This window comes from Primulina eburnea, chromosome 2 (genome assembly GCF_022965805.1).
Source record: "Primulina eburnea isolate SZY01 chromosome 2, ASM2296580v1, whole genome shotgun sequence".
Lineage (NCBI taxonomy): Eukaryota > Viridiplantae > Streptophyta > Magnoliopsida > Lamiales > Gesneriaceae > Primulina > Primulina eburnea.
This window is the reverse complement of record NC_133102.1, coordinates 41,893,697-41,918,883: the sequence shown is the minus strand read 5'-3', so window position 1 is coordinate 41,918,883 and position 25,187 is coordinate 41,893,697. Positions and strand designations below refer to the sequence as shown.

Here is a 25,187-nt window from a genome sequence, read left to right as displayed (position 1 = left end):
ATCATCTTATGAATTTGATTATTTAAATTCAGATTATATGAGACATATGTTCTATCTATATAGATGAAATGTATATGAGACTGGTTCTCTTGTTTCCTTCTCTTATTTTAATTATTTAAAATAGCACAAAGTAACTCTTATTAAGGTAATATAGATGATTAGCATATCAATTGACTAAAATTAGGCTTTATTGGTGGCGAGTAAAGGTCACCCGCAATTATAGTGAAACCATGGTTTTCTTGATTTTGATTAATGGGCGTCAAGAACAAATAATTCACTGCCATTGAAATCATGGAGATTTTGGGTTCACATCATTCACGGTTCACGGACAATGATAAATTTTTCCTTTCAAAATTTCATATATTTTTAAAAATAAAATTCATATATTGGCTTTTGAGAAATACCTCCAAAAAAGTTTGAGATACTAGCACAAAGATATTTCTTCTACTTTATTATACATTGCATGGATAAATTTTAAGCCCATGAGATTGACACCAACTTTCCAAATTCATGGAGGGTTGGTTTTCTCATGGTAATCGGTAATTTTAACCAATCCATGCATGTTTGTTTCTTGAATTATAAAGAAAGATCTAAGTAATGTCGTCAGCTAAAATGAAAAGCCTTATGAAAGGCCTCAGATACATTTCACAGATATTTGGTAAGTATTTGGAATCCAACATATTGGTTTTTTTTTTCATCTTCTTATAATTTTTCTTGCTATTATCGTTATAATAAGCTCGATTTCGGGCGATTTTGTATGATATAAGTTACATACTTTGCGATGTAGATGAAGAAAAAGAAGCAGAAATGAAGATTGGCTTCCCCACAGATGTAAAGCATGTGGCTCACATAGGATGGGATGGGTCATCAAATAATGATGCACCGAGCTGGGTGAAAATCTATTTTTGTGAATTTCATTCATTTTCCCGTTGATGGTATCCAATTTTTTAACGAAGGGAGATTTTGACAGAGCTCTCTTATTTGGCAGATGAATGAGTATAAATCACCAACAGAATTCCAATCAGCCCCTTTGGATTCTCCAGGAGATTCGAGAGAAGACAATGAAATCAAATGGGTTTCTCAAGGTTCAAACTTATTGATAGACTTTGTATTTTTCATGAGCCACTTGCTGTAACATCATAACACCTCAGAGAAACTTGATTCGTGGCAATATGTTTTGAAATATATATAACTCAGTTCGAATTAGATACATCGGTTGGTCTAAGAACATCTTAATGTCTTAAAAGTGCTTTGAATAATGGATTGTGGGTGTTATGGTTCTTGCAGATTCAGGAAGATGCAGCAGAAGATCAAAGTCTCCGGACCGAGACCACCACGAATTACCAAAATCATCCAGACGACATTCCTCAACAGACAGCAGTACAAATGAATCCCCAAAGAAAAAAGATTCAACCACCAAATCAAGGCAACCAAGACGACACCACTCAAAGGATTCCTGTCCAAAAGAATCAAGCCCAGGAAATGATTCATCGTCAAGAGACCTACCAGATATCCCCAAGAAATCATGCCGTAAGAAGTCCAAAGAATCAGTCACGCGTGGCGGATCGTCAAAAATAAGGTCCAAAGGGATGACTACTGACGGAACACTCTAAGTTTCACCGGATTCAGATCCTGGAGCCACTTCCTGATCTATGTTAAAATTGCCCGGGTCGAAGCTGAGGCCTACTACAAGTTCAAAGCTACTTTTACAAAATGATGGAGAAAAGGGAAGTACTGTAGTTTCTAAAGAATACCGATGTTTTCTTTATGCTTATTTGTTGAATTTTTCCTATACTTGAAGTTTTGGCCTAGGAATCTAGAGGCTGCTGCACTTTCCCAATTCGAAGCAACATTTTTTCAGATTGATGGTGATCACTAGTGTAAACCAACTTTGATTTTTATGTCTTTTGACATTCTCGTCATTCAGATGGTTAGCTTCAATCAGTGTAAAGGGGTTGACATAGAATTCAGATTATAGATGAGTAATATATATCATATTTGTAGCACTTTCTCAAATGTGATAGAATTGTTTTGAAAGACTTTTTGAAAATAATAATCTTAGTCACTGAACCTTCACAAAGATTTAACCGTTCTTCAAAAAGAATTTTTCACAACAGATGATGGATTCCAGTAACTGCATTCAGATATCATAAAATCTTCAGTTAAAATTCAAAATATGCACGAATAAACAAAATGAGTAAGAAAGCCAATGAAATTACCTCCATCGGACTAATGTGGTGGAAATGTTGGGTCATAGTTAACGTAGGAAGGCTTTTTCGCGTTATAGTAAAAATGAGCAATCATCTGTACCAACTCATCAGCTGATTTATAGCCTGGATATTGCGCTAAATGTCATCAGTTCGAACAAATAAAGGTTTGGCGCATAGATGGAATAAAATACCATAGAAATTAACTACCTTTCTCCCTGTACACTATTTTATTTCCTCTAAGGAACAGGATCTGAGGGCATTCTCTAACTTTAAGAGCATATGCTAAATCCCTTTCAATGTTGATATCTATCTTAACAGTCTGATCATAAAAAATAATCAATCAGCCATAACAAACAGGTAAAGAAATGAAGAACGACGAGGAACTCTATTAGCATTAACCATGTAAAAAGCAATGAGGATGAGTTATCAAATCACAAACCCGAGGAGGCAATCTATCTTTGGCTTTCCAGTACACCATTGCTGCCTTTTCCAATTCCTTTAAAACATTCCAATTATCACTTGCCCTGAAATGACAAACAGTAAAAATTGGATTTAATCTAGATTGACGAATTGCTATAGACAGCATAATGAATGCATATAAAATACTACAATATATTCCTTTCTAACTTCACATAAGAATCTAAAGAAAAGGACCTTGAGTCGCAGGGGCAGACCCAATGAAGGGGATCTAAACCAAAATAAAGTTTTAACTTGTGTAAATTTTACAAAAATACTAGTTTCTCCCACCAAATGCATTGAGTTGCCCCCAACCTAGTTCCTGGATTCGACCCAACTGTACTTGCCTGTTGTATCGTTCAAAGACCAGGACAATTAGTGGGCTAGGATGGAAAGCAAAGCTCTCCCACTCAAGGCAATTGATCTCCTTTACCAAACCGTAGTCAATCTCTCCCTCCCAATCAATCTCATGCCCATCATCACCTACGACATTTTTTATAGGATGCTGCTCAAAATACTCAGAGGCTCTGATTCCCCAACCAATATCAGCATCCAAAGGCCAATCCGGTGCATCCTCTTCGATCAGCATCTTCTTATTGCTTGAATCATCATCTTGATCTTCATCACTGTCATCATCATCATCCGACATGTCGCTGTTTAAACTGTCATCATTTTCAACCCCATCCTTCATTATTTTTTCCATATTCTTCAGAATTTCTGGATTCTGCTGTCTGATTGATGAAAAAGTCCTTTCTAGTGAATGACGCACGTAATCCTCAACCGCGGCTGCTTCACTCCTGCGACCACGCCTAGGCCTTTTAGGTTTCATTGGAGGAAAATGTTTCTCGGGATTCTCATCCTCATTTTGAGGAACTTCAGATTTTCGAGGCCGATATTTTCCTCTAGCTTTCAGCTTAGAAATCTTGCTAGGATTACTATCAGAATTTGGATCGGATTTACTTGAATCAGCAACGCATGCAAACTTGCATCCCAGTTTCATGGGCGATCGAACAAAGCTACGAGAACCCGAAACAGAAACCCAGGGATAAGTTGTAGCACGGGTAGGAAGTAGCAACGATGAAGAATGCAACCCCCGGTTAACACTTAAAGATGAAAGAGACATCATTTCTTGGTCGTTAAAGCAGAATCTCACTGCCGTTAGCAGCACACAATGTCGTTCCAAATCCAAGAACGGCAACAAATACACAGCACAGAAGCTTTCAGCTAAGTCAATTTGCAATCAGCTGCACAAATTAGAAGTCAATGACAAAAATTAGCTTCAAAAGTCATTAAAATATCAGTTTAACGACAGAATGATGTCGAGAGAACAAGATAGATCCTTGAGTAAGCAAAGCATCAAACATATGGTATGCAGCCAAAAGGGCTATTTAACCTTACTAATAAGAATTGAGCAAACTGCATTCTTTTACCACCTCTTCGTCGGCGAGAGGGATTTGGATTACAGAACCTCCGTTGATGGCGGCGCAGGCGCCGGTGCAAGAAATGGAAACGCGTTCCGGGGATTTAGCTCGATTGCTCAACAGTACTAGGGGATTCTGACTTTTGTCCTTTTTTTTTTTTTGTTTTTACGATGATATCTGGCTTCTTAAATTAATCAATTAATTAATATTTAATTTTTTTTACATGAGTGACTTATTAAAGTTATAAGGTCGTCGTAGGATGATTTTCCTTGAGATTTTTAAAATCTGCGAAATAGTTCTCAAATTCGTCCAAAACGGAGATTGATGTTGGTATGGACTATGGAGATAACGATGGAATTTGGGGACGAAGACGACAAACCAATGGTACTCGACCCGTCCCATTGGGTCGGGTATTTTTTTAAAAAAAAAATCGGGTTCTTACGGGTACCCGACACGATCGAGTTCAGTTTCGGTTTCGGGTTCGGTTCGTTTATTTTTACCGATACTCAAAAAAACTTTCTTTATCGGTCTATCAGTCTATTCAATTAAAAATATATATTTATTATTTTTTGTGGCTAGTCATAACCCGATATAATAATAAATCATTAATTATAAAATGATATAACGACATGATTTTTTTTATAAATGTGAAAAATACATGTGTTTTTTAATTTACTAACCATGATATGATATAATGACTAATCATAACTCGATATAATGACATGATTTTTTTGTGAAATATGAAAATTACATATATTTTTTCAAAAAATTGTTTTTTTTTTCAGGTACCCGAAAATAACCGACAATTTCGGGTACCCGATATGCCTGATCATGTCGGGTACCCACGCCCACCCCTAAAAGTACTCGTGATCGACTCGATTCATTTTATGTATACTCGAGCTCGATCGAGTAATTCATTTCGAGCTCGATCTAGACAAGCTCGAAATTCTGAATTCTAACATTTATATCTCGAGCTCGGGTTTCAATATGTTTTGACAAAAATAACCTTCTTTTTTATACTTCTAAATAATATATATCTTGTAATCCTTGTGTAGCTAATTTAAATTCTAACTATACTCGAAAAATACTCGATTCGAATCCGGTCATTAGACATCTATTATTTTAGTACCATTGTTATTATTTACAGTAAATATTTTGTTCAATCATACCGTAAAACTATCAAGGTACTTACATATTAAATTTTTATTTTCATGTTATAAGCTAACGAATCAGATTTCAAAAAAAAAAATAAAAAAAAGCTAACGAATCAATATAAAATTTTATAAATATTTATTGTACATAATACATATGTAAAAATTATTTATTTGATTATTATAAAATTATACAAATCGTTATTATTCTTTAAATGATTATTAAAAAAAATAAATCAAGTCAATATTAAAATTTTAAAATAAAAATATAACAAATATATGGGAAAAAATATGGGGTTTGCGCCAACTAAATAACGTTGCCGTATGGCCAATCTATCCCTGGTCCTAGGATGGCGCCCGCGCCCGTTTGGGAGATAGTTTAAGTTTAAAGGTTATAATTAAGTTGCAAATTGACATAATTAGTGTAACACACAAGCTCATATAGAATCGTCTCACATATAAATTTTGCGAAACAAATCTCCTACCGACCAAATCCATGAAAAATAATATTTTTATGCATCATCGGATTAACTCGTATCATTGATTATATCTATGATATTTTCTCATAAGAGACTCGCTCTTAGTATAAAGTGATTAGTGAAGTACCATATATACCACGAGAACTTTGAGGATGTGTTTCATAGATGAATTTGTGCCGCGAGATTTCAAATCTTTTCAAATATATTAATTTAATTGAGTGAATTAAATTCAAGTGAACCCAAATCAACTTGACTTCAACTTAAATATTTCCTATGAATTGTAATGAATTTCAATTAGTCTATCTAGTACATTGTTTGAAATGCAAAATCATTATCCAAGTCAAACCATTCAACTCAAATAAACTCTCAATCCAAATAAAACTTGGGAGTTTTTTTGAACTATCTGAAAAAAGAGTGTTAGATCTCATCCATATTGCAAAACAGGGAAAATTCGGAATATGTTTCACATATAATCTATATTAGTCGTCGAGGAATACAGACGTACGTAACGTAACACATGAATATTATGTATGAGATGCACATAATATATTAAAAATTTTAAAGTATTTCGATATAAATAATGTTTAATACTAAAGAAACAAAAATCCCCAACATTATATTTTTCCCACTAATTTTTTGACATTATAGAATCAAAATATTGATTTCGTTAATGAAAAAGAAGTGTTCATTTATGTAATCAATGAGATACATTGCAATGAAGGGTATTTTAGTCAAGTGTATACTATTGCCTCAAACAATTATTCTATAGTGTTCAACTATTATAATATAGTAAAACTACATTATTCACTATTCGATAATTATAATATTCTCAACTTTGGGGAGGGCAAGGGGAATATATATTGAAGGGCATTTTCGAATTTTCCATCCAAAAATAAATTCATTAACGAAATTATATTATCCACGTGTGGATAGGCCAAATGTAGAAGCACAAGTAGAAAGTGACATGTAGTCTAATGAAATTACCATCCTACCCTTGATAACATACAAAATTCCCCAAGTCAAGTGCCCCACATTGACCCAAAAAGACAAACATTTATGTTACCCATCGTAGAATAGACATACAATAAAAAAAGTAACCGAATTAAAATTAGACAAGTCAACATGCATTCACAAAACGATAATAGTTTGATTTTTATCATAAAAATTCGAAATATATGATTCAATAATAATCAGATTAAGGATTTAAGCGATCTTGCTTTAACCTTTTTCCGGCTTCTCTTCTTCTTATTTTGATCTTCGTCTTCTTCTTCGAACTCGAATTCTTCGTCGGTTTCGGATAAATTTGACGGCTCTATGTAATGTCCACGATCAAGATTCTCGGCTGTTTCTCCTGCATTGCTGTTGGTACCATGTTCACCTCTTTTCTTGCCCCAACGTGGCCCGAAACCTGAATAATAGTAGAATACATATGGATTACTCGAGGAGGGTGCCGCCGGTTTCTTGATTCGAGGGCGGCGCCGTCCCTCAGCCACCGGTTTCGACGAGTACTTGGTAGTGGTGTGGGAGGAGCTGCTGTAGCTTCTGACCATGGATAAATGGTGCTCGCATAGTGAATTACCTTCCGCAGCCTGTCTTCTGCATTTCCAACTCTTGCCATCGGTCTTGCAGCACATAATAATGGCGCCGGTGGGATTATTCAGATCATCCGACGGTTGTTCCGCCTCGGCCCCGCCGGAATATTCCCATTTCATAGCATTGTTTGAGTTTGGCACCTCCGCCTCTCTATTATTATTAAAAGAATTGTTTTTGTCGATGCAAGCGGAGACAAAAGAAAAAGTTTGCTTTCGAGGAATGGGATAACTATATATATAGATTTCAGTTTATAATCAAGCGTTATTCAGGTGGTCGATGGGGGGGCTAAAATTATACGCAGACCCTAGTGATTATTTTGCGAAAAAGACGATAATAGTGGGAAAAGTGCGAAGCCCAACCGAATTAAACAAAAGGGCTGAAATATTACCTTTCAAGAACTGCAATAGAATCCTGCGAGCTCCCATTTCCGGCATTACTACCATTTCCATTTCCCTGCATAAAAATTATTCGATGTCGAGGAAAAGGAAGCATATATCCATAAAGCAGCGAGAAAGAAGAAACCCAGAAAGAAATTCGACTCCTTCAGACTAAATAACATAAACAGATCACAAGATTAGCTCTTCCTGACGAACCCTAACGGTGGGGCTGAAGAAAACCCTAGAAGAAGAGGCTAAAAAACGGCAGAAATGCAGAAGAGTTCTACACGAATAGCACAAGGGTGGTAACAGATCCGAAACCATGAGCAATAGGGAGCTTGCTTGGAGGGGGAATCAACTGACCTGATACGGCGGAGAAGATGGTGGCGAGAAGTTCATGACGTCCCAGGGCGACTGATTGAGCTGGCATACGTGAGGCTGAGCAAGAATTCCGGGATTTAGAGACGCAGCCGCGTAGACCAGCGGCGAAATCTTCGCGTTCTTGCGTATTCTCATGGCGGAAGGAGATGGTTTTCGGCTGTGCGGAGGTGGGGAGGACTGAGGAGGAGAGGTCCGTGGTAATGGAGTGGGGGCCGTTGGCAAGTTGAACAATAGTAGATCCAAATACGATTATTATATTATAATAATAAATAAACATATCGTTTATATATATATATATATATATTCTTTATATAGATGTGTAAAGGAGATTGTACTTACAAATCTCAACATATTCAATGTCTACGTAAATAATAATAAAAATATTATTTTTCAATGTTTTAAAAAATTAATAAACTCTAATATTGATAAATAATATTTTTAACAAAATTTAAATAATCACATATATCAATATTTTCATAACCAAATTGGATTAAATGGTTCGATTGAGAACAATTCACGGATTCGATCCGAACATCACCCAAAAATAATTTTACCAATCACAATCGACCAATGATAAGTCGGATCGGTATTGAACAAGTCAAAACAGTCAAAACTAAATTAGACCGGTTCATGTTTTTTAATTTTTTTTTTTTGTTATATATGATTATTATTATTTTATATGATATAACAATATTTTGGTTGATGGAACAATAATGTAACATTGGTTCGATCAAGAGATGACAATGAGGCGACGAGGAGTGAGGGCAAGTTTGTCATTTTCATCTCTATCCCCGAATTTTATAGATGACCTAATATCCGTCCCGATCTCCGTTTTTTCAAGTGCGTGGAATCCCTGAACGCAAATCCACGAGGATCAAATCCTCATCCCCAAACCCAAACTTATTACTCTCTGAATCCGAACTTATTATTATTAATGATAATATTCATATTAATATTAATATAAGTATAATTATATTATTGATATTAATAATATTATTATTTTCGGGTGGGTTCAGGATGAGGATATTATCCTCATATCTGTCATGAACTGTTTCGGAGATTTTAAAAAACCGAGGGATTTTAAAAAATCACCGAACTTGAAAAAATCGAGTATCTCCGTCTCTGTTTCAGGTTTTTCTCACGTGACCTCGACTTCGCAGGAAAAATTATCATCCTTAATTCGATCACTTATTCGATTATGATAACATGCTTACAAGTGTATTTAGTTTGTGGGAGCATACTGTTAGTTAATGTGGGTTCTGATTTGATCCAAATAATATTTCCAGAGATAGTTAATAAAAATCTAAATATCATCGAATATAAAATCATTTGAATTAAATGAACAAATATTTTGTTGGATATAGAATTAGATATATATAAATAGATGTGGACATGTGGTGGTTAAACTACAACCTCCCGTTTTATTTAAAATTTGAAATAAAACACGAAAAATTATTGATGGTTGTTGTTGGGTTTATAAATTCTAACAATCTTGATTTTGATTATAAAAAACTTGTTATGGCGTTTTTAACATATTTACTTAAGTGTAAAGTTGTCCGCTCAAGATGGAACCAAAAACTCGAATTTAGCCAAATTGAAAATCCGACAAGGTGCAGTATTTCAATGATATCTCAAAAATCGATGATGCAAAGGGCTGAACAGAAAATTCATTTTGGTACAAGTCGTATTTCACATCAGTTGGACTAAATCGAATGTTATCTAGGCAAATTGATGGCAGTAATGATCATCAGTTTGACTGATCATCAATGATCCGTTGGGTATGAGTAGTTGCGATATTTCTATTAGTCTGACTGGCTTGGTTATCCAAATGAATGATTCAATATCAGTTACAAAGATAAGAGGATGATTTACAAATCATATTCAAAAGTGAAAGGCTAAATCTGTAACGATCATGAGCCATTGTGATAAACCAACATGGGTCTCGGCCCATACCCATGCATCACTACTGATCATGGGTCGTTAGGATGGTCCAGCATGGGCCTTGGCCCATGTCCATGCACCACCACTCATATAATATCACATCCCTGGAAAGTGGTTTTTTTCGCCTTCCCCAACACTTGAACTCAGGACCTCCAACCTTAATTACTTAGATTCCTAGTAGCCCAACCGATACCAACACTTTAGGAATCTAGGTACTTAAGCCTGAAGATCATGTGTTCAAGTGTTGGGGAATGCGATTCAAAGCATGAGCAACATATATGAAGAAATTAGCTAAAATAAGAGCAGACCTAAGTGTGAGGATACATTCGAGATATACACACACTGTACTGAATTAAATCTTCACATACAATCACTCACATATATAAATGAGAGTTGAGCTTCAAAGTTTGGTTGAATGAATTTTCACACAAATATATTAAAGATTGTGCTTATAGTCTTGACATAAGAAACATTAAACATCATGCGAATTATAAAGTTGCAGCTCGATAATATGCTAGGAGTTTTGATTATGCAAGATATAAGTTCTAAGTTGAAATAGGTTCGTACAATACGTCGTATAAATCAAAAATCTTCTAGTGGATTATTCCCAAGTGGAAGAAGGGGTAACGTGACGTAGGAGTTGTTAATATCCGAACATTAATAAACAAATTTGTGTCTATTTATTTATCATATTTACTTATTATTTCTAATATTTTAAAGATGTGTTGTTGAAGAATTTTTGTATTATTCAAATATCAAAATATTGCATATCAGGTGTTTGATAGAATGCTTCTACCAAAAATGTTTATGCACATTCAACTTGCATATCTTTTATACGTGTCAACAAAATTTATTCGGTTTTTACAATTGATTATTTTGAGTGTCTTCTACTTGTTTTAAATCCGAATTCGATTTAATTAATCGATATTCTATATTTCAAGAATGGAACTTAACTCAATTATAATCCTCTAACTGGGGGGATGTTATTGAAAAATCTCCAATCAAAAAATTTCTTTGGCTTCACTCCTTACCCACAAAATTGTGATACTATGTCATACAAAATGTGGTACACTTCATGTGGAAATGTAGTACTAAAAAAGTACCTAGGGACTGAAAAAAAAAAAATAGCGGCTGGGGACTGAACCCAAATTTCCCGTCTAACTGGTCCTATAAGTTGTCCATCTGTTACCAAAATATGAAAGTTTGGAAAAAATATATCAAGTTCTGGTCCCAATTATAACATATCTTTCCGAACTCAAAAAAGAAAAACAAAAATTTATATTTGGATAAATATACTTTGATAAGCATATATTCTTTATACTAAAAGTTGAAAACAGAATCAGTATCGATGCATAAAAAAATATATTTAGAAGAAAATATATAATTTAAATGATGATATCATGCTATAATTTCATTGAAAAATAAAATAGATATTTAATTGAAAAAAGAATTTTTTTTTTTTGTACAAAAATATATGTTTTTATCAAATTTAAGAGTCTACCCCGCAAACCTGACAATGGTTTGGCTTTTTTTACAATTCCAATGAGCAGAACTGTGGTGTCAAAGCCCAAAGGACTTAGTTACTATCATTACACGAGAATTATATATATATTTTATTGAGAGCGAGATTCTCAAAATGACTCATTTTTTTTATTTATTTTTAATGATTATGACTAAATTTATACAAATATTTATAAAACATTTTACTTAAAAAATTTATATAATTTTTATAAAATATTTTAAAAGTTTTTCTAAGGACAAACATATGTTTGAAAAATTATTCTCTAAATTATTTTTAGAATTAAAAATTAATATACTTTGATTTTCATAATTATTTTCATTTATAAAAACATAAAAAAACAATTTTAAATTGTTCTTTAAAAAATATATTTTAATAATTTTTTTTAAAAAAAATTAAAATTTGTTTTACCAAAAACCTTATCAAAATCTATATATATATATAAAAGCAGAGTTTTTGCCAAAAATAGTAATTTCCCGCCAAAATATCATTTCTAAAAAAGGAAAGATTTATCATCAATATTGACATACGTGCACTGCAATAAATGACCGCTTCAATTATTGTCTGCATTTATTATATCAATTCATTTAATTCAATTTCAAATTTAATTAATTTTTATATTATTTCAAATGTAATCTATGTATTATATGTTTTTAAATTTTTTTACTCAAATTAAAACTAAACTATATCGAAAAAGTAAACTATATTAAAATTTTTTGCATTAATTATATCAATCAGTTTAAGTAAAAACTGTATAAATAAATTTAAAATAAAAATGATTGCAATTTTCAGTATCACTCATTAGGTAAATAATCCAAAAATAATTTTAAAAAAGGAAAGATTTATCATCAATATTGACATACGTGCACTGCAATAAATGACCGCTTCAATTATTGTCTGCATTGATGATATCAATTCATTTAATTCAATTTCAAATTTAATTAATTTTTATATTATTTCAAATGTAATTTATGTATTATATGTTTTTAAATTTTTTTACTCAAATTAAAACTAAACTATATCGAAAAAGTAAACTATATTAAAAATTTTTGCATTAATTATATCAATCAGTTTAAGTAAAAACTGTATAAATAAATTTAAAATAAAAACGATTGCAATTTTCAGTATCACTTATTAGGTAAATAATCCAAAAATAATTTTTGTTATATATATATATATATATATATATATATATATATATATATATATATATATATATATATATATATATATATATAAAAGCAGGGTTGTTGCTAAACTTAGTAGGTTCCCGCCTAAATGAAATTTTAAAAAAGGAAATAAACGAAAAATGTGGTAATATATATTATAATAAATGTCTAAAAATATTTAATTCATTATTAAAACTGTATATTAATGTATGTATGTATAACTGCTTGAAAATTGAATCTTTATTAGGAATTACAAACCAAATTAAATTACATTTCAAATTTCAAATCCAGAAATAAAATTTCATTCTGGAATTATAAACCAAATTCAAATTGTTATTCGAAATTTAAATATGAATTCTGAAATTTTGAAACACGTTTCAAAAATTGTGCTCCGCTGAAATTATTTTATTAATTTAAAATTAATGACACATATATATAGATGTAAGGTTATTATAATTAAAAGATTTCATCTATATTTTAGATGAACTATTTTTAATTTGGTTTTATTTTTGAGATCTAATATATTTATTTCAATGATAGTATAAAATCATTTTTCTCTTCAATATATTAACTTTAATCTTAGACCAACAATTCTCGAATTATTATAGATGATTAAAAAATAATCGTAAGTCAATTTAATATAAACTATCATTTTTATTATTTTTTTATTCATGCAACATAATATAAACAAGAAAAAATTGTTAATTAACATATTTAGAATTAAAATATATGTATGGAATTTGACATACTTAACAGGCAAATTTTGTTTATTAAATTTCTTCAAGGCCAAAATTGATTATGGAGTTGTTAGTAAGCTATTATTAATAATCCATGTTAAATAAATTTATATTAAATATCAATTACTATTTTTTTATACTTGAATAAATTTATCTTGTGAGCTATCATTATAAATGTTTCTTTTAGAATTAATTCAATTTTTTTAATTATTTTTTTATTGTAAATATTTAAAACAGAAAATAAGGATTTGAGAGCCAAAGTATCTCAACAATTTAGTTTCCATGGTTCAGTCAAAATGCTGATTCCAACATCAATATATACGTTAAATGATATTACGAATGATACGATTTCTTTTAATTAAATAAAGTACTTTATCTCCAACATAGATCATTCTCTTAAATTATGCAATAACACTAGATTGAACGTGACAAGGCTCGGAAACCATGTTTGGAAGGAAAAATTCTTACTGGAAGTAATGCATGTCATAAAGTGTTTATTCTAAAAATGTCATTGACGCCTTCTTATCTAAGGCTTCCTTTTAAATTTCAACAAAGATAGTTCAGTATTATTTGGTTGTATTATATTCAATGATAATCAACAAAAGTCAGGGGCAATCATTGTCTTATATAGGATTTTTTTTAAATAACTCTGTTTTTAGTCATGGTCAGTCGTACGTTGCTGTATCCAGAGTTATGAATCCTAGGAGTCTAAAAATTTTGATATGTGATAGTGATAGCAACCCGAAAAATTCAACGACAAATGTTATATTTAAGAAAGTTTTTCAAAATTTGTAATTTCTTTTTGTTTTCTAATTGTATGATCTATAATCCATTTAGTTTATGTGTATTTTTAATTTAGATTATTTATTGAAATTAAAACTACATTAAAAGTTTGTATCATGTTTATCATTTTATTTTGTTACAGTTATTGTTTTCTACATGGTACATAAATTTATATGTGAATACAATATAATTGATAAACACATTATGTCATTCATTGTCTAATACAAGCGTGATATTAATTTTCAGCCAAAATACAAAAATGGCTCTTTTATTCAGTATTTCATTGTTAAGATCTATATGTATATGAAAACAATAAACATTTCACTTTGATAAAAAGTCAAGTTATAGAGAAAGTAAACAAATTATCATATATATTAATTTTAATAATCAATTAGATAAAATAATTGTCCGTGCATCGCACGGGGGAAAAACTAGTGCACATTAATAAAACAGTAAAAATATTTTAAAAGTATTTTTCCAAGCGGAGCCTAATTATTGTAACTGAATTATTTTTATAAGTTAGAATATGTTTCTTGTGAGACGGTCTCATGAGTATTTATTTATGAGACGGATCAAACATACCGATATTCACAATAAAAAGTAATATTCTTAGCATAAAAAGTAATATTTTTTCATGGATGATCCAAATAAGAGATTGGTCTCACAAAATACGACCCGTGAGACCGTCTCACGAGTTTTTGCCTATAAGTTAATTGTTATTTTAGTTGTAGCATACATTATAATTACTAATTAATCCAAAAATTAGTAGACAAACTATCTTGTCTCCATCTCATGATAGAAGAAAAATACAAGACGAAGTGTTTTTTTTTTTTTTTTGAAATTATATTTTTAAATATGGTAAAAATTTGAAAAAAAATGTAATAACTTTCCAAAATTAATTAGCAAACACGTACTTTTTTTTTTTTTTTTTGACGAAAGCAAACACGTACTTAGTCTATAAAAAAAGTTATATAAGTCAACATATTTGAAATATTATCGTATCCAAACGAAAGAAAATAATTCATTTACGACATTATTTTTTAAAAAAATATTTAGAGAAGGATAGATGTTATAATCAATTTTTATGGATGTGGCAAAACATCTAAACATAAAATAAAAAAAAATTAGATATCTTGTGAGACAATTTCACGAGTTTATATCTGTATGACAGATCGATTCAATCTATACATACTGTGAATATTGATATTTTTGGAATAAAAAATAATATATTTTCATTAATTATATCGAATCAGAAATTCTTCTCACAAAATTGACCCGTGATACGATCTCACACGAGTTTTCGTGAAATTAAAAAGTATTCTTTCTCTTGTTTACTAAATTATATCCTATGTACACCATCCATTTCATACCCGAGTAAACGAAGCCATAGTAGATTTATATTTTTATTTCTTTACAACTTTGTGCAACAATAAAAAATTGGGCATGATTCAAATTAAATATCTGAATGCTATTTTTTTTAAAAAAAATTCTCTATAAAATTGTTTTGAATTACTTAACAAGATATTGAGACAAGTGTGAAATGGTTTAAAAAGTATTCAAAGAACATGTAAATCGACTATTATTTTATATACACATGCATTTCCGTGCATTCAATTAATAATAATAAAATTAGAAAATTGTGGTTTTTTTTTCTAACTTGTATATTTTTTTCTTTATAATTTTGTCATAAACGCCGTAAAAATTAGATATTAGTAATACATATTAAAGTTTTTTGGTATTTCAATCATTTTTCAATTGAAGTGCCGATGTGCCATTAAACATATGAAAGCCATATCGACGCAGAGTCAGTATTATATTGGGAAATGAACCAAATCTAAAGCAAAAAAATTAACAAGTCAATTGACTAATAATGAGATTTGATAATATAAATGATCGACATTATAAATAGTTAATATACATGACCGACATTGCAATTTTCCTAATAAAATTATATAATTGGACAATCAAAATTTTAATATTTAAGATAAAAGCTAATAAAGCACTTTAAAATATATATATATATATATATATATATATATATATATATATGTATATATATATATATATTGATCATGGTGTGATAAGATTGAAAATTGTGTCGATGATGGTAGATAAATTGCTTCTAATTTAGAAGGTTTTATGTATGTTTTGCATGTCCGAGATGAAGTGAAATAACTTATGACGGCTGACACAAGCCATGAGGAAACACTTGAGATCAATTATATTATTGAGTTGATATAAAGTAGATTGAATCATGAGATTTTGTCCATCAAAATAAATAAGAGATTTAAACATTCTTTCAAATAAATCAAAAACATATTTGAAATACACAAAAAATTTATTAAGGCGTCTGACGAGTCAATTTTATGAAATACATCTCCGACTCAAAATATTTTACTAAAAATATACGTGTTGTAGTAAGTGTGCCTTAAATTATGAGAATTGTTCCACATCTTTCCTATAAATTGAAACCTTGATCTTGACGAGAATCATACCAAAAACATCAACAATTTTAAATTCTGTCCATTTTCGAGTAATAATTTCAGGCCAAAGTTCTGTTCAAATCCGATATCAACCGTTCAGAACACATTACATTTACATATGTTCTAAACATCATATCTAAATTTCAGCAACATCTAACCGTTTGACATTTGTGAAACGCCTCGGCAAGAGAAATGCTCGGATTTCAATCTAGTTCAGCTAACCTACTGTGTTTAGGCTATAAACTAGTCCAACCGACTTCCGAACCAGATCTCTACTTTCAAATTTTATTTCATTTCCTTGTGCACGTGCTGTCCAAATTTAAGACTGATCCAACAGCTAAATTAGTCACAAACCTTTCTACCAGGTGACTAATTTTTGAACGATAAATTTCAGCTTGTTTCTTCCGTGTTTTTGGAGCACCTTTCTGCAACTGGACTAATGTTTTAAAGTATTTAAGTTTGTTCTCGAAAATTCGATCAATTTCTAGAGAAAGTTCATTTCATTTCAAGAATATGTTTTCTTCGTTTCAAGTTATATTCTAAGATTTGTTATCAAATGACAGTATGATGTGTTCTGATAATTATGTTTTTGAAAGTCACTATAATGATTCAAGTTATAAATGATATAATGAAAATTTTTCGAAACATGATAAGATATGACGACAAGTTTATGTCTATGACGTGGTGGGTAATAATAACCGATATATAACATCACCTCGTAAAGGAATTACTTATAAGACACTGATGAGTAACATCATGGATAATAAGATGAAATAACAACGCAATACAAAGATGACACGAGTTCTCTATATATCTATGATAAGTTATGAGTAATGTTTTGCTCTTTCCCAACACCTCATCTCGACCCTTGTTATTACTTATTATTGCAATATGTCTATTTCTTGTCCTGACGTTTGTTGTGACAAAATTTTCGAACTTTTAAGGATGCTGTTGTTATTATGATTGATGACTGTCACTTCCTTACTCAGTGTTTCACAAAATAATCAAACTTTGCGAGAGTTTCTGATATGAGTATTTCACAAAATAATCAAACTTTGTGAGAGTTTCTGATAAATTCTCATCAATGACTAAACATTCTCGGGTTTCTGCACCAGAGCTGCAGAAGGCGCTTCTTGGACTGTCCCAACTCGGCGGAACTCATCTTGCTACTAAACTCTTGCTTCGGTATTATATATCATTCTCGTGTTGCATCTGGTATATATATATATGATATGCAGCCTTCAAAAAAGTTACCTGATGTTTCATACATTCAAGAAACAACGAGTTTGGTTTGTTCAAGGATATCTCAACGTACAAGGTGTTTTGTGGCCTTAAATGGAGAAAATCATGCTCAAGATTCGGTACTAACTCAATGCGCAGACGAAGAGATAAAATTCTTCGCATCTTGTATTGAAAAGTTAATATCATCCATTCACCAAATAAGTGGTAGATTCGTGCTAGCCGATGCTCTGCATATTTCTCTTTGCTAGAGTCTCAAATGCTATCCCTTGAGCCATCGTCGATAGAGCACGTTCGCCCTTGCATATAAGAGGTTCCGAGAACCCATGTTAACCATCCGAGTAAAGTTCAGTATTTTTACGTCAACTGATACTTGGGTTCTCGATAGATATCTCGTATCAGGGATCTCGACAGGAAGGAATCATGATGTCATCAATCAACTGCCGGAGTATATCTATATCCCCAACAGCGGGGGTAGGATTTTTAGTCCCCTTGTGTTTTATTTGTGTGTCAAGTGGGCTAACAGTTAATGATTTTTCCTCGATTTTAGTCGCTTGCAGACGACGTTTTGCTCTTAATTTCTCTACAAATGGGAAGTTCGATTCTCAAAGGGATCCTGGATCTGTTTGTGGCGTATATTGTTATTCTTGAAAGTGCACTCAAAGGTGACACGGATGTCCTACAGACTAAAAGGTTTAAGTATCAACTTAACATTGTCTCCAACTCAAGAAATTTACATTCTGGCCAATCTTTCTACATTAATGCAATTCTCATCGATTGTTATTATAAATATATTTGAGGGAATCCATGGTTCGGAATTTGAGATCCATAACTTTCTGTTGTTCGTCCAAGACAGTTATGGTCGACTCAGAGTCGGTTTTCTCAAGCAGTTGTTGAAAAATATTCTCTCGGAACGATGATGATCATCAAGCATGTAGTTCCGAGAGTCGTATCAACTGGAATGAGTCCATAATTTATGGTCTGATTCCATCTGTTCCTTATCTGGTATGCTCAAATCTTGATATCTCAGCTGTTTGAATTGTGTATATTTTCTCTCTTTATGCCATTAATAAGGAACCAAATGGAAGTATCTGAGACCAATTTTGACCCGTAAATGTTGCAAAATCACCAACTTTTTCATCGTCTGTGAAAAGTATACATTTCGAAAACTCACATTGAATTGATATTCACTCTTTCGAGTGATTACTGTTAAATCATGAAATTTGAATGCTCTGTTACGCATTCAAATTTCGTGTAGGCTCATAATGGTTGTATCTTGATCGTGCCATGATATCTATCAGGAACTACATTTAGAGTTAAAGAAGATAGAAAAGCTTGTGAATGAAGATTGCATGGAAAAATATTGGTTGATGGCTCTTCTGAGGGAGCCAACGGATGCAGCCAATAATCGCGATGAATTCATGTTCTTTCTGTATCCCATTTGGAAGCATCCTTTATTACTGCTGGATTGGAACCTTGTGCCATTTTTTAAAAGTTTTTCTATTTTGTATGCTTTTGGAGTATTTATTTTGAAATCTCCTCGGGTCTTAAAATACCAAGGATGTGCACAGATCAATGTAAAAAAGTTTCTAGAGAAAATGAAAACAATTTTAGTATTATACAAGAAGAATCATACGAATACGAGGCAGGAAAGGATCCTTTTGTATCGGTTCTTGATCCGTATTTTGGATGCCTCAGAATCAGAAGATAGGGATGATGAAGGCAAAACTGATGCAAAAGTTTCAAGAACTAATAGAATCCCATTTGAAGAAGGGCTGCTCAAAGAGGTGAATATCGCAACACAATTTAAGCCAAGAAACCAGAAAGTTAGCATGAAATGTTACATGAATAAATACATTTTGCTGCATAATTCCTTCTTTCTTTTTTTTTTTATAAAGTAGCTCAGATTTAAGCAGAACTGTTCATAAGGACAAAATGAAAAATGATGAAGTGATGCCAGTTCATTACACCATACATAATAAAAAATCTATAACCAAAAACCATGATGTACTAGTTCTAGAGGCATGAAACTGACTCATCCATATATCTGATACAACAGGAGGAGACATGGTTTATTAACCCATACCGATTCAGTGAAAGACTAACTGTCCACAATCTACATGAGCTGTAGATACAAAGCCACCATCTGATTATCTAACAGTCAGCCTCAAAATGAACAATGACCACCATTCACCGCATATTATCACGGCGCCTGACATATCGGGTTCGATCATTGTATCTTGGCCTGTCTTGAGCTCTCTGAGGCACAGGCTCAACTCTCCTTTGTCTCTCAGGAGATCGCTGAACTATCTCTCCATTTACAAATAGCTCAGCTGCTCAGACCATAAAATTTTACAAACAAGATCAGAGAGCTCATTTGAACTCAGGAAAGGGTTCTTCTGAACCCTTGAATACTGCATTGTGACCATTTAATACAAAAATAACTTCAAACGGACACTGAAGCTAATAAAGTTTTATCATCAAACAAAATAACAAAAATAATTTCTTTTCAAAAAATGGCGGATGTGATGATCTTATTCTCTTTATCCATATTTTCATGTGCTATTTCAGATGAAAGATAATCAATTTTCAGTTCGTTTATGAACAAAAGGAAAATGGTAAAATCCACTGTAAAATAAAGAACCATCCAAGAATGCATAAAATAGATGTGGAAATTCCAACCCAAAACTTGAAATAGAAAAAAAATTGTCAATCGGTTGTCACGGTTTATAAGCAAAAAAAACATTTAATATCAATATTTATATAGGAAGAAATACCTCCATAATCCTTGTTCTCAGCATCAACATAAGAATCTGGAAGAACAAAAAGAACGCCGGGCAAACCTGCATACAGGAAGACATAAACACATGACAAATGCTAATCAAAACACGAAACCACGCAAAATCAATACCAAAAGAAAAAAGCCCCTGTTTCGAAAAGCTATTTTCATGCACGAACCTTCAAGCTTGTTAGATGTTTCCTCATCTATCTCACATCCAAACCCAAAGTACCTCTCACAAGAAACATTATATATTTTCTTCTTCGCCTCCTCCTCACTATCATCAACACACGAAACAAACAACAAATATAAGAATATGCATATCCGGTGATATCATTCGAAAAGTTCTATTTCTAGTATACTGCCAACATTTGAACGAAAGATTGTATCAATGACAAAGTAAGTAATATTTCAAGAAAAAGGGTACAAAAAATCTAAAAAAATCCAACCTTCCGAGCACTTTAGCTAGGGTTTGAACATAGCAATCAATCATCTGCTGCTTGGTGGCCCCTTCACCACCAGGCTTATCCATCACAATAAGCCAGTGCTCGTAGTCACATCCGGGGAAGAGTGGCGCCATCTCGGTGGGCGGCCGGTCGCTGAAGTTTGAGCCGGAATTCAGAGGGGAATAACCCGAACCGGATCTATTAACCCGGCAGCGTATTGTATTAAACCTGGTGAAATTAGGACAGATTACCGTCACGAAATGGGATAAGGCGGGCGCGGCGGAGCGAGAGGCGGACATGGGTGGAACGAACCTAACGAGCGGCGGGTTTATGGAGAGAGTGGAGGAGAAGAGTCGTGTGGGGATGATCAACGAAGGCCTGGTGGCTCCTGTTGATCGGACGGTCAGGATTAATCTGGCCATCGTGGCTGCCATTGTCATCTGCCTGTGCAAGTGTGGAGATTGTGAGGGTTGTGGGGGAAAAGAATTGCTCGCAGGGGTTTTAAATAATATCTCTAATCTCCTTTTTCTCAAATACAATTTACTGTTTTATGAAAACTTTCTTTTAAGTCGCACTGATATTTAATCCGAGATAATATTATTAAAAATTAGTGAAAAATGAATAGACATTTAAATTGAAAAATAATATAATTATAAAAATTATTTTTTCTGTAACTTTTAAAAAAATTCTTAAATACAACGTATGTCGATTAATTTTTTTGGCACTATCATATATCAAAATTTTAGATTGTGTTAGCTTATGGTAATGACATGATGTTTATCATGTTTAGTGTATTGATGTCAACCACCAACCTTAATACATATTTAATTCTTTAATTTTTTAGAAGCTATATATTATTATTTTTTAACATGTGATAAAAAATATTTTTAAATCAAGTTCAATAAAATTAATCAGAAATAATTTTTTTTAAAATTCAATAATTTAATCTAAATCCACATTCACAGAGAATTTTGTGACATGACTGGTTTTGACACATTTGAATGATAACAATAATTGTTTCATCAATTTCTTTATCCAAATGGATTGTGATTTTATCTACAAATATCTTCATAATATATACAATAGCCTATTATTTCTAAAGAAAAATGAAATATGCTATTATAAATAACTTATGTATAAACCAAAAAAGTTATTTTATTACCAAAACAATGACAATAAATTTTATAATGTGTCTCCTAATAAGATGTGTACTTTATTTAGAATTGTTTTAATCATTTTTCATTACGGGACATTTTTTACAATCATGTATCCGTAAACTTTGTAATATAGAAGAAAATTATCACATTAGTAAATATATAATAATTAAAATTTTGTACAAATAGAAGAATAATATTTTTTACTTCTCGATCATGAAAGTCAGATTTCAAACTTAATATATCGTTGTTTCCATGTGTAGGTAATTCATAACAACGAACAAATCTAAATTTAAACGAACATTACATCTTGGAAGGATTCAACTCAAATATGGTGCAAAAAAGATTAGTCATTTCAGAATTCAATTTTGAAATAAATAAATTTAGTAAAATAAATTTGGTTTTTAATATAATATTCAATATTGTATTATTTATAATTTAATGTTCAAATAAGTCAACCTCAATAAACAAAAATTATACATTGCATGCTTTTGGCAAAATTATATCATACATTAACTCTTTGAAATTATGGAAATCTCGAATTGCATGTATTGGGTGTCAACATTTCTGATTATTGAGTGTAATATACATGTTTATTGAGGGTAACTTAATGTCCATTTGAAACTCTTTTGAATCTATCTCTTTTAATTTTCTTGGGCTCTTTTATTTGAATTTTTAAGAATACAATTCAAGATATACAATATACATATGGTTTGGAAGAAAACTACAATACATTAATTCTTTCAAATTAAGGTAATCTCGAAATAATATGCATTTGGAATAAAAAAAATTATGATTATTAAATGATAATTTAATGTCCATTGGAAAACTTTGTTGTAGTGATAATTTTTAATACTCAACCAATTTTATTTTTAGAAAAATTAAATTAATTAATTTAATATTGTATTTCTTTTTTAGTAAGTAATTTGGACAGAAAATTACTTAAAATAGTAAAATGTATTTTGGAATGATTTACTCATGAGTGATACTGAACATTGAAATCATTTGTATTTTAAATTTATTTATTGAGTTTTTAATTAAATCGATTGATACAATCAATGCAATTTTTTTAATATAAATAAGTTCAAAATTGAATTAAATGAATTGCTATAATCAATGCAAACAATAATTGAAGTGATCATTTATTGCAGTACACATATTTCAATATTCATTATATATTTTTTCTTTTTTAGAAATGACATTTTGGCGGGAAATAATATTTTTGGCAAAAACTCTGCTATATATATAATGATATTTAACCGTATGTTCATTTATTATTACAATTGAAACTTTGATTTTAATAAGAGTAGATCTTTTGTGAGACGGTCTCATTAATTTATATCTGTGAGATTGATCAATAATACTCTTAGGCTCAGTTTGGTTAGTAGGATTAAAGGTGGATAAATTATTAATGTTTTGTTTGCTTTGATTTATAAAGTTGACATTGACTATTTGTGGGACAACTTTTACTGTGTGTGTTGGACAAGAGATCCGATAATAGAAGAAGGATAAAACCTATCCCACAACTCTAATACATATTAATGTCCTAAATACCCTTGATTTATAAAATCAAATTTGCAATTTATTCTTTACCTCATTCTCCCAATTTCTTCAGCAGTACACTCTTGCCAATTGTTTTGGTTGATCTTGCTCTCAATTGTTTTGGTTATAATGAAATATTAATTTTCTTTATTTATTTCAGCGATCTTGAGGAATGAAGTTGGCTGGTTCGACGAGGAGGAGAACAATTCCAGCCTTCTTGCAGCCCGTTTAGCCACCGATGCCGCGGACGTAAAATCAGCCATCGCCGAGAGGATGTCGGTGATACTACAGAACATGACTTCTCTTCTTACATCTTTCATTGTTGCCTTCACAGTCGAATGGAGGGTCTCACTGCTAATACTTGCCACATTTCCCCTTCTAGTCCTGGCAAATTTTGCTCAGGTAAAATTTGTGGGGGACTAGGTCGTTTTAGGCATTTTCATTGAAGTAGGGGCCAACCCAGAAAAACATGCTCAAGCTCTCTGTTACCTCTTCGATTCCGATGTTTCACGGATCTGGCCTCAGCTTTCAATCTTCACCGGCGAAGAGAAGTGAGAGGGTTTTCATTTGATCTGTGATTTATCGGAAGACGGCCTCTAGGTTTGGGGGAGGAAAGAATATTAATTGTTTAATAAATTAAAATATTATTATGAAGGGTATTTTGGTCAACAACACATTTAGCATAATTTTATCCATCTCATTAATTTCACATCACACATGATATTATATATCACTAAAATTATATATCTTATCATATCAACCATTTATCAATCAAATTATTAATCATTCAATTATCACATCCTACGTACCAAGCGAACCCTTAGCATAAAGAGTAATATTTTTTTCATGGATGACTCAAATAAGTTATCTGTCTCACAAAATACAACCTCTGAGACCGTCTCACACAAGTTTCTGTCATTACATAAATAATGTTTTTACATTAATTTGTTGGGTTCACATTTATTTTTCGAATGAAATTCAATACTATCTATATTAATATTAATACTTTCTATACCTATTTGTGTACTCAAACACCATTATCATAAACCGATATGAAAGATTTTATACTGAAATATCATATATTGATATCATATTTTTAATATTTTGTATCAATTTTCGTATAAAAAACATTAATTAATATCGAAATTTGTTTACACATATTTGGGTACTTAAAAATCATATATTAATTTAAGATCTTAAATTTTAAATACTCAAATATCATACATCAATATCGTATATTAATGTTTTGTACCAAATTTTCTTTAAAAAAAATACGTAGCGATGATATCAAAATTTGTTATATATGTTTGAGTATTCAAAAATCATA

General features: G+C 31.4%; 4 protein-coding genes across 10 annotated transcripts; 1 reads left to right on the top strand and 3 right to left on the bottom strand.

Annotated features, from left to right (window-relative positions):
* Nucleotides 1-66: 66 nt before the first annotated feature.
* LOC140823281 (CRIB domain-containing protein RIC6-like) lies at nt 67-1,719 on the top strand. The gene is made up of 4 exons (XM_073184547.1): nt 67-658; nt 788-891; nt 989-1,085; nt 1,288-1,719. The coding sequence occupies exons 1-4, from the start codon at nt 598-600 to the stop codon at nt 1,611-1,613; spliced, it is 588 nt and encodes a 195-aa protein (XP_073040648.1). The 5' UTR covers nt 67-597; the 3' UTR covers nt 1,614-1,719.
* On the bottom strand, nt 1,277-4,263 carry LOC140823280 (thioredoxin-like fold domain-containing protein MRL7, chloroplastic). 6 transcript variants are annotated; one of them, XM_073184541.1, is made up of 6 exons: nt 4,060-4,263; nt 3,014-3,910; nt 2,650-2,734; nt 2,418-2,529; nt 2,220-2,333; nt 1,277-1,456 (listed from the first exon to the last, which is right to left on the bottom strand). In XM_073184541.1, the coding sequence occupies exons 2-5, from the start codon at nt 3,790-3,792 to the stop codon at nt 2,230-2,232; spliced, it is 1,080 nt and encodes a 359-aa protein (XP_073040642.1). In that variant the 5' UTR covers nt 3,793-3,910; nt 4,060-4,263; the 3' UTR covers nt 1,277-1,456; nt 2,220-2,229. The 6 variants fall into 6 exon arrangements, with proteins under 6 accessions (XP_073040642.1, XP_073040645.1, XP_073040644.1 ...); XM_073184544.1 differs by lacking the exon at nt 1,277-1,456 and adding an exon at nt 1,533-1,686; XM_073184543.1 differs by lacking the exon at nt 1,277-1,456 and adding an exon at nt 1,545-1,683.
* Nucleotides 4,264-6,806: 2,543 nt separating this feature from the next.
* LOC140824723 (uncharacterized) lies at nt 6,807-8,306 on the bottom strand. Its single transcript, XM_073186268.1, has 3 exons — nt 8,051-8,306; nt 7,699-7,763; nt 6,807-7,460 (listed from the first exon to the last, which is right to left on the bottom strand). Exons 1-3 carry the CDS (start codon nt 8,201-8,203, stop codon nt 6,908-6,910), a joined length of 771 nt encoding a protein of 256 aa, XP_073042369.1. The 5' UTR covers nt 8,204-8,306; the 3' UTR covers nt 6,807-6,907.
* Nucleotides 8,307-19,872: 11,566 nt separating this feature from the next.
* LOC140823278 (multiple organellar RNA editing factor 2, chloroplastic-like) lies at nt 19,873-21,687 on the bottom strand. 2 transcript variants are annotated; one of them, XM_073184536.1, is made up of 5 exons: nt 21,477-21,687; nt 21,168-21,392; nt 20,898-20,995; nt 20,717-20,782; nt 19,873-20,272 (listed from the first exon to the last, which is right to left on the bottom strand). In XM_073184536.1, the coding sequence occupies exons 1-5, from the start codon at nt 21,602-21,604 to the stop codon at nt 20,130-20,132; spliced, it is 660 nt and encodes a 219-aa protein (XP_073040637.1). In that variant the 5' UTR covers nt 21,605-21,687; the 3' UTR covers nt 19,873-20,129. The 2 variants fall into 2 exon arrangements, with proteins under 2 accessions (XP_073040637.1, XP_073040635.1); XM_073184534.1 differs by having other exon boundaries at nt 21,168-21,686.
* Between the last annotated feature and the right edge of the window lie 3,500 nt (nt 21,688-25,187).

Excerpts from the sequence above, each read along its gene's own strand:
- LOC140823281 (XM_073184547.1), top strand. The coding sequence starts at position 598 with ATGTCGTCAGCTAAAATGAAAAGCCTTATGAAAGGCCTCAGATACATT. Across the intron at positions 659-787 it reads ATACATTTCACAGATATTTG|ATGAAGAAAAAGAAGCAGAA; the intron begins GTAAGTATTTGG and ends TTTGCGATGTAG. Across the intron at positions 892-988 it reads ATAATGATGCACCGAGCTGG|ATGAATGAGTATAAATCACC; the intron begins GTGAAAATCTAT and ends CTTATTTGGCAG.
- LOC140824723 (XM_073186268.1), bottom strand. The coding sequence starts at position 8,203 with ATGAGAATACGCAAGAACGCGAAGATTTCGCCGCTGGTCTACGCGGCT. Across the intron at positions 7,764-8,050 it reads CATCTTCTCCGCCGTATCAG|GGAAATGGAAATGGTAGTAA; the intron begins GTCAGTTGATTC and ends ATTTTTATGCAG. Across the intron at positions 7,461-7,698 it reads TCTATTGCAGTTCTTGAAAG|AGAGGCGGAGGTGCCAAACT; the intron begins GTAATATTTCAG and ends TAATAATAATAG.
- LOC140823280 (XM_073184541.1), bottom strand. The coding sequence starts at position 3,792 with ATGATGTCTCTTTCATCTTTAAGTGTTAACCGGGGGTTGCATTCTTCA. Across the intron at positions 2,735-3,013 it reads GTCTTTGAACGATACAACAG|GGCAAGTGATAATTGGAATG; the intron begins GCAAGTACAGTT and ends TTGTCATTTCAG. Across the intron at positions 2,334-2,417 it reads AATAGTGTACAGGGAGAAAG|GCTATAAATCAGCTGATGAG; the intron begins GTAGTTAATTTC and ends CGCAATATCCAG.
- LOC140823278 (XM_073184534.1), bottom strand. The coding sequence starts at position 21,604 with ATGACAATGGCAGCCACGATGGCCAGATTAATCCTGACCGTCCGATCA. Across the intron at positions 20,996-21,167 it reads CTAGCTAAAGTGCTCGGAAG|TGAGGAGGAGGCGAAGAAGA; the intron begins GTTGGATTTTTT and ends TGTTGATGATAG. Across the intron at positions 20,783-20,897 it reads AACATCTAACAAGCTTGAAG|GTTTGCCCGGCGTTCTTTTT; the intron begins GTTCGTGCATGA and ends TCCTGTATGCAG.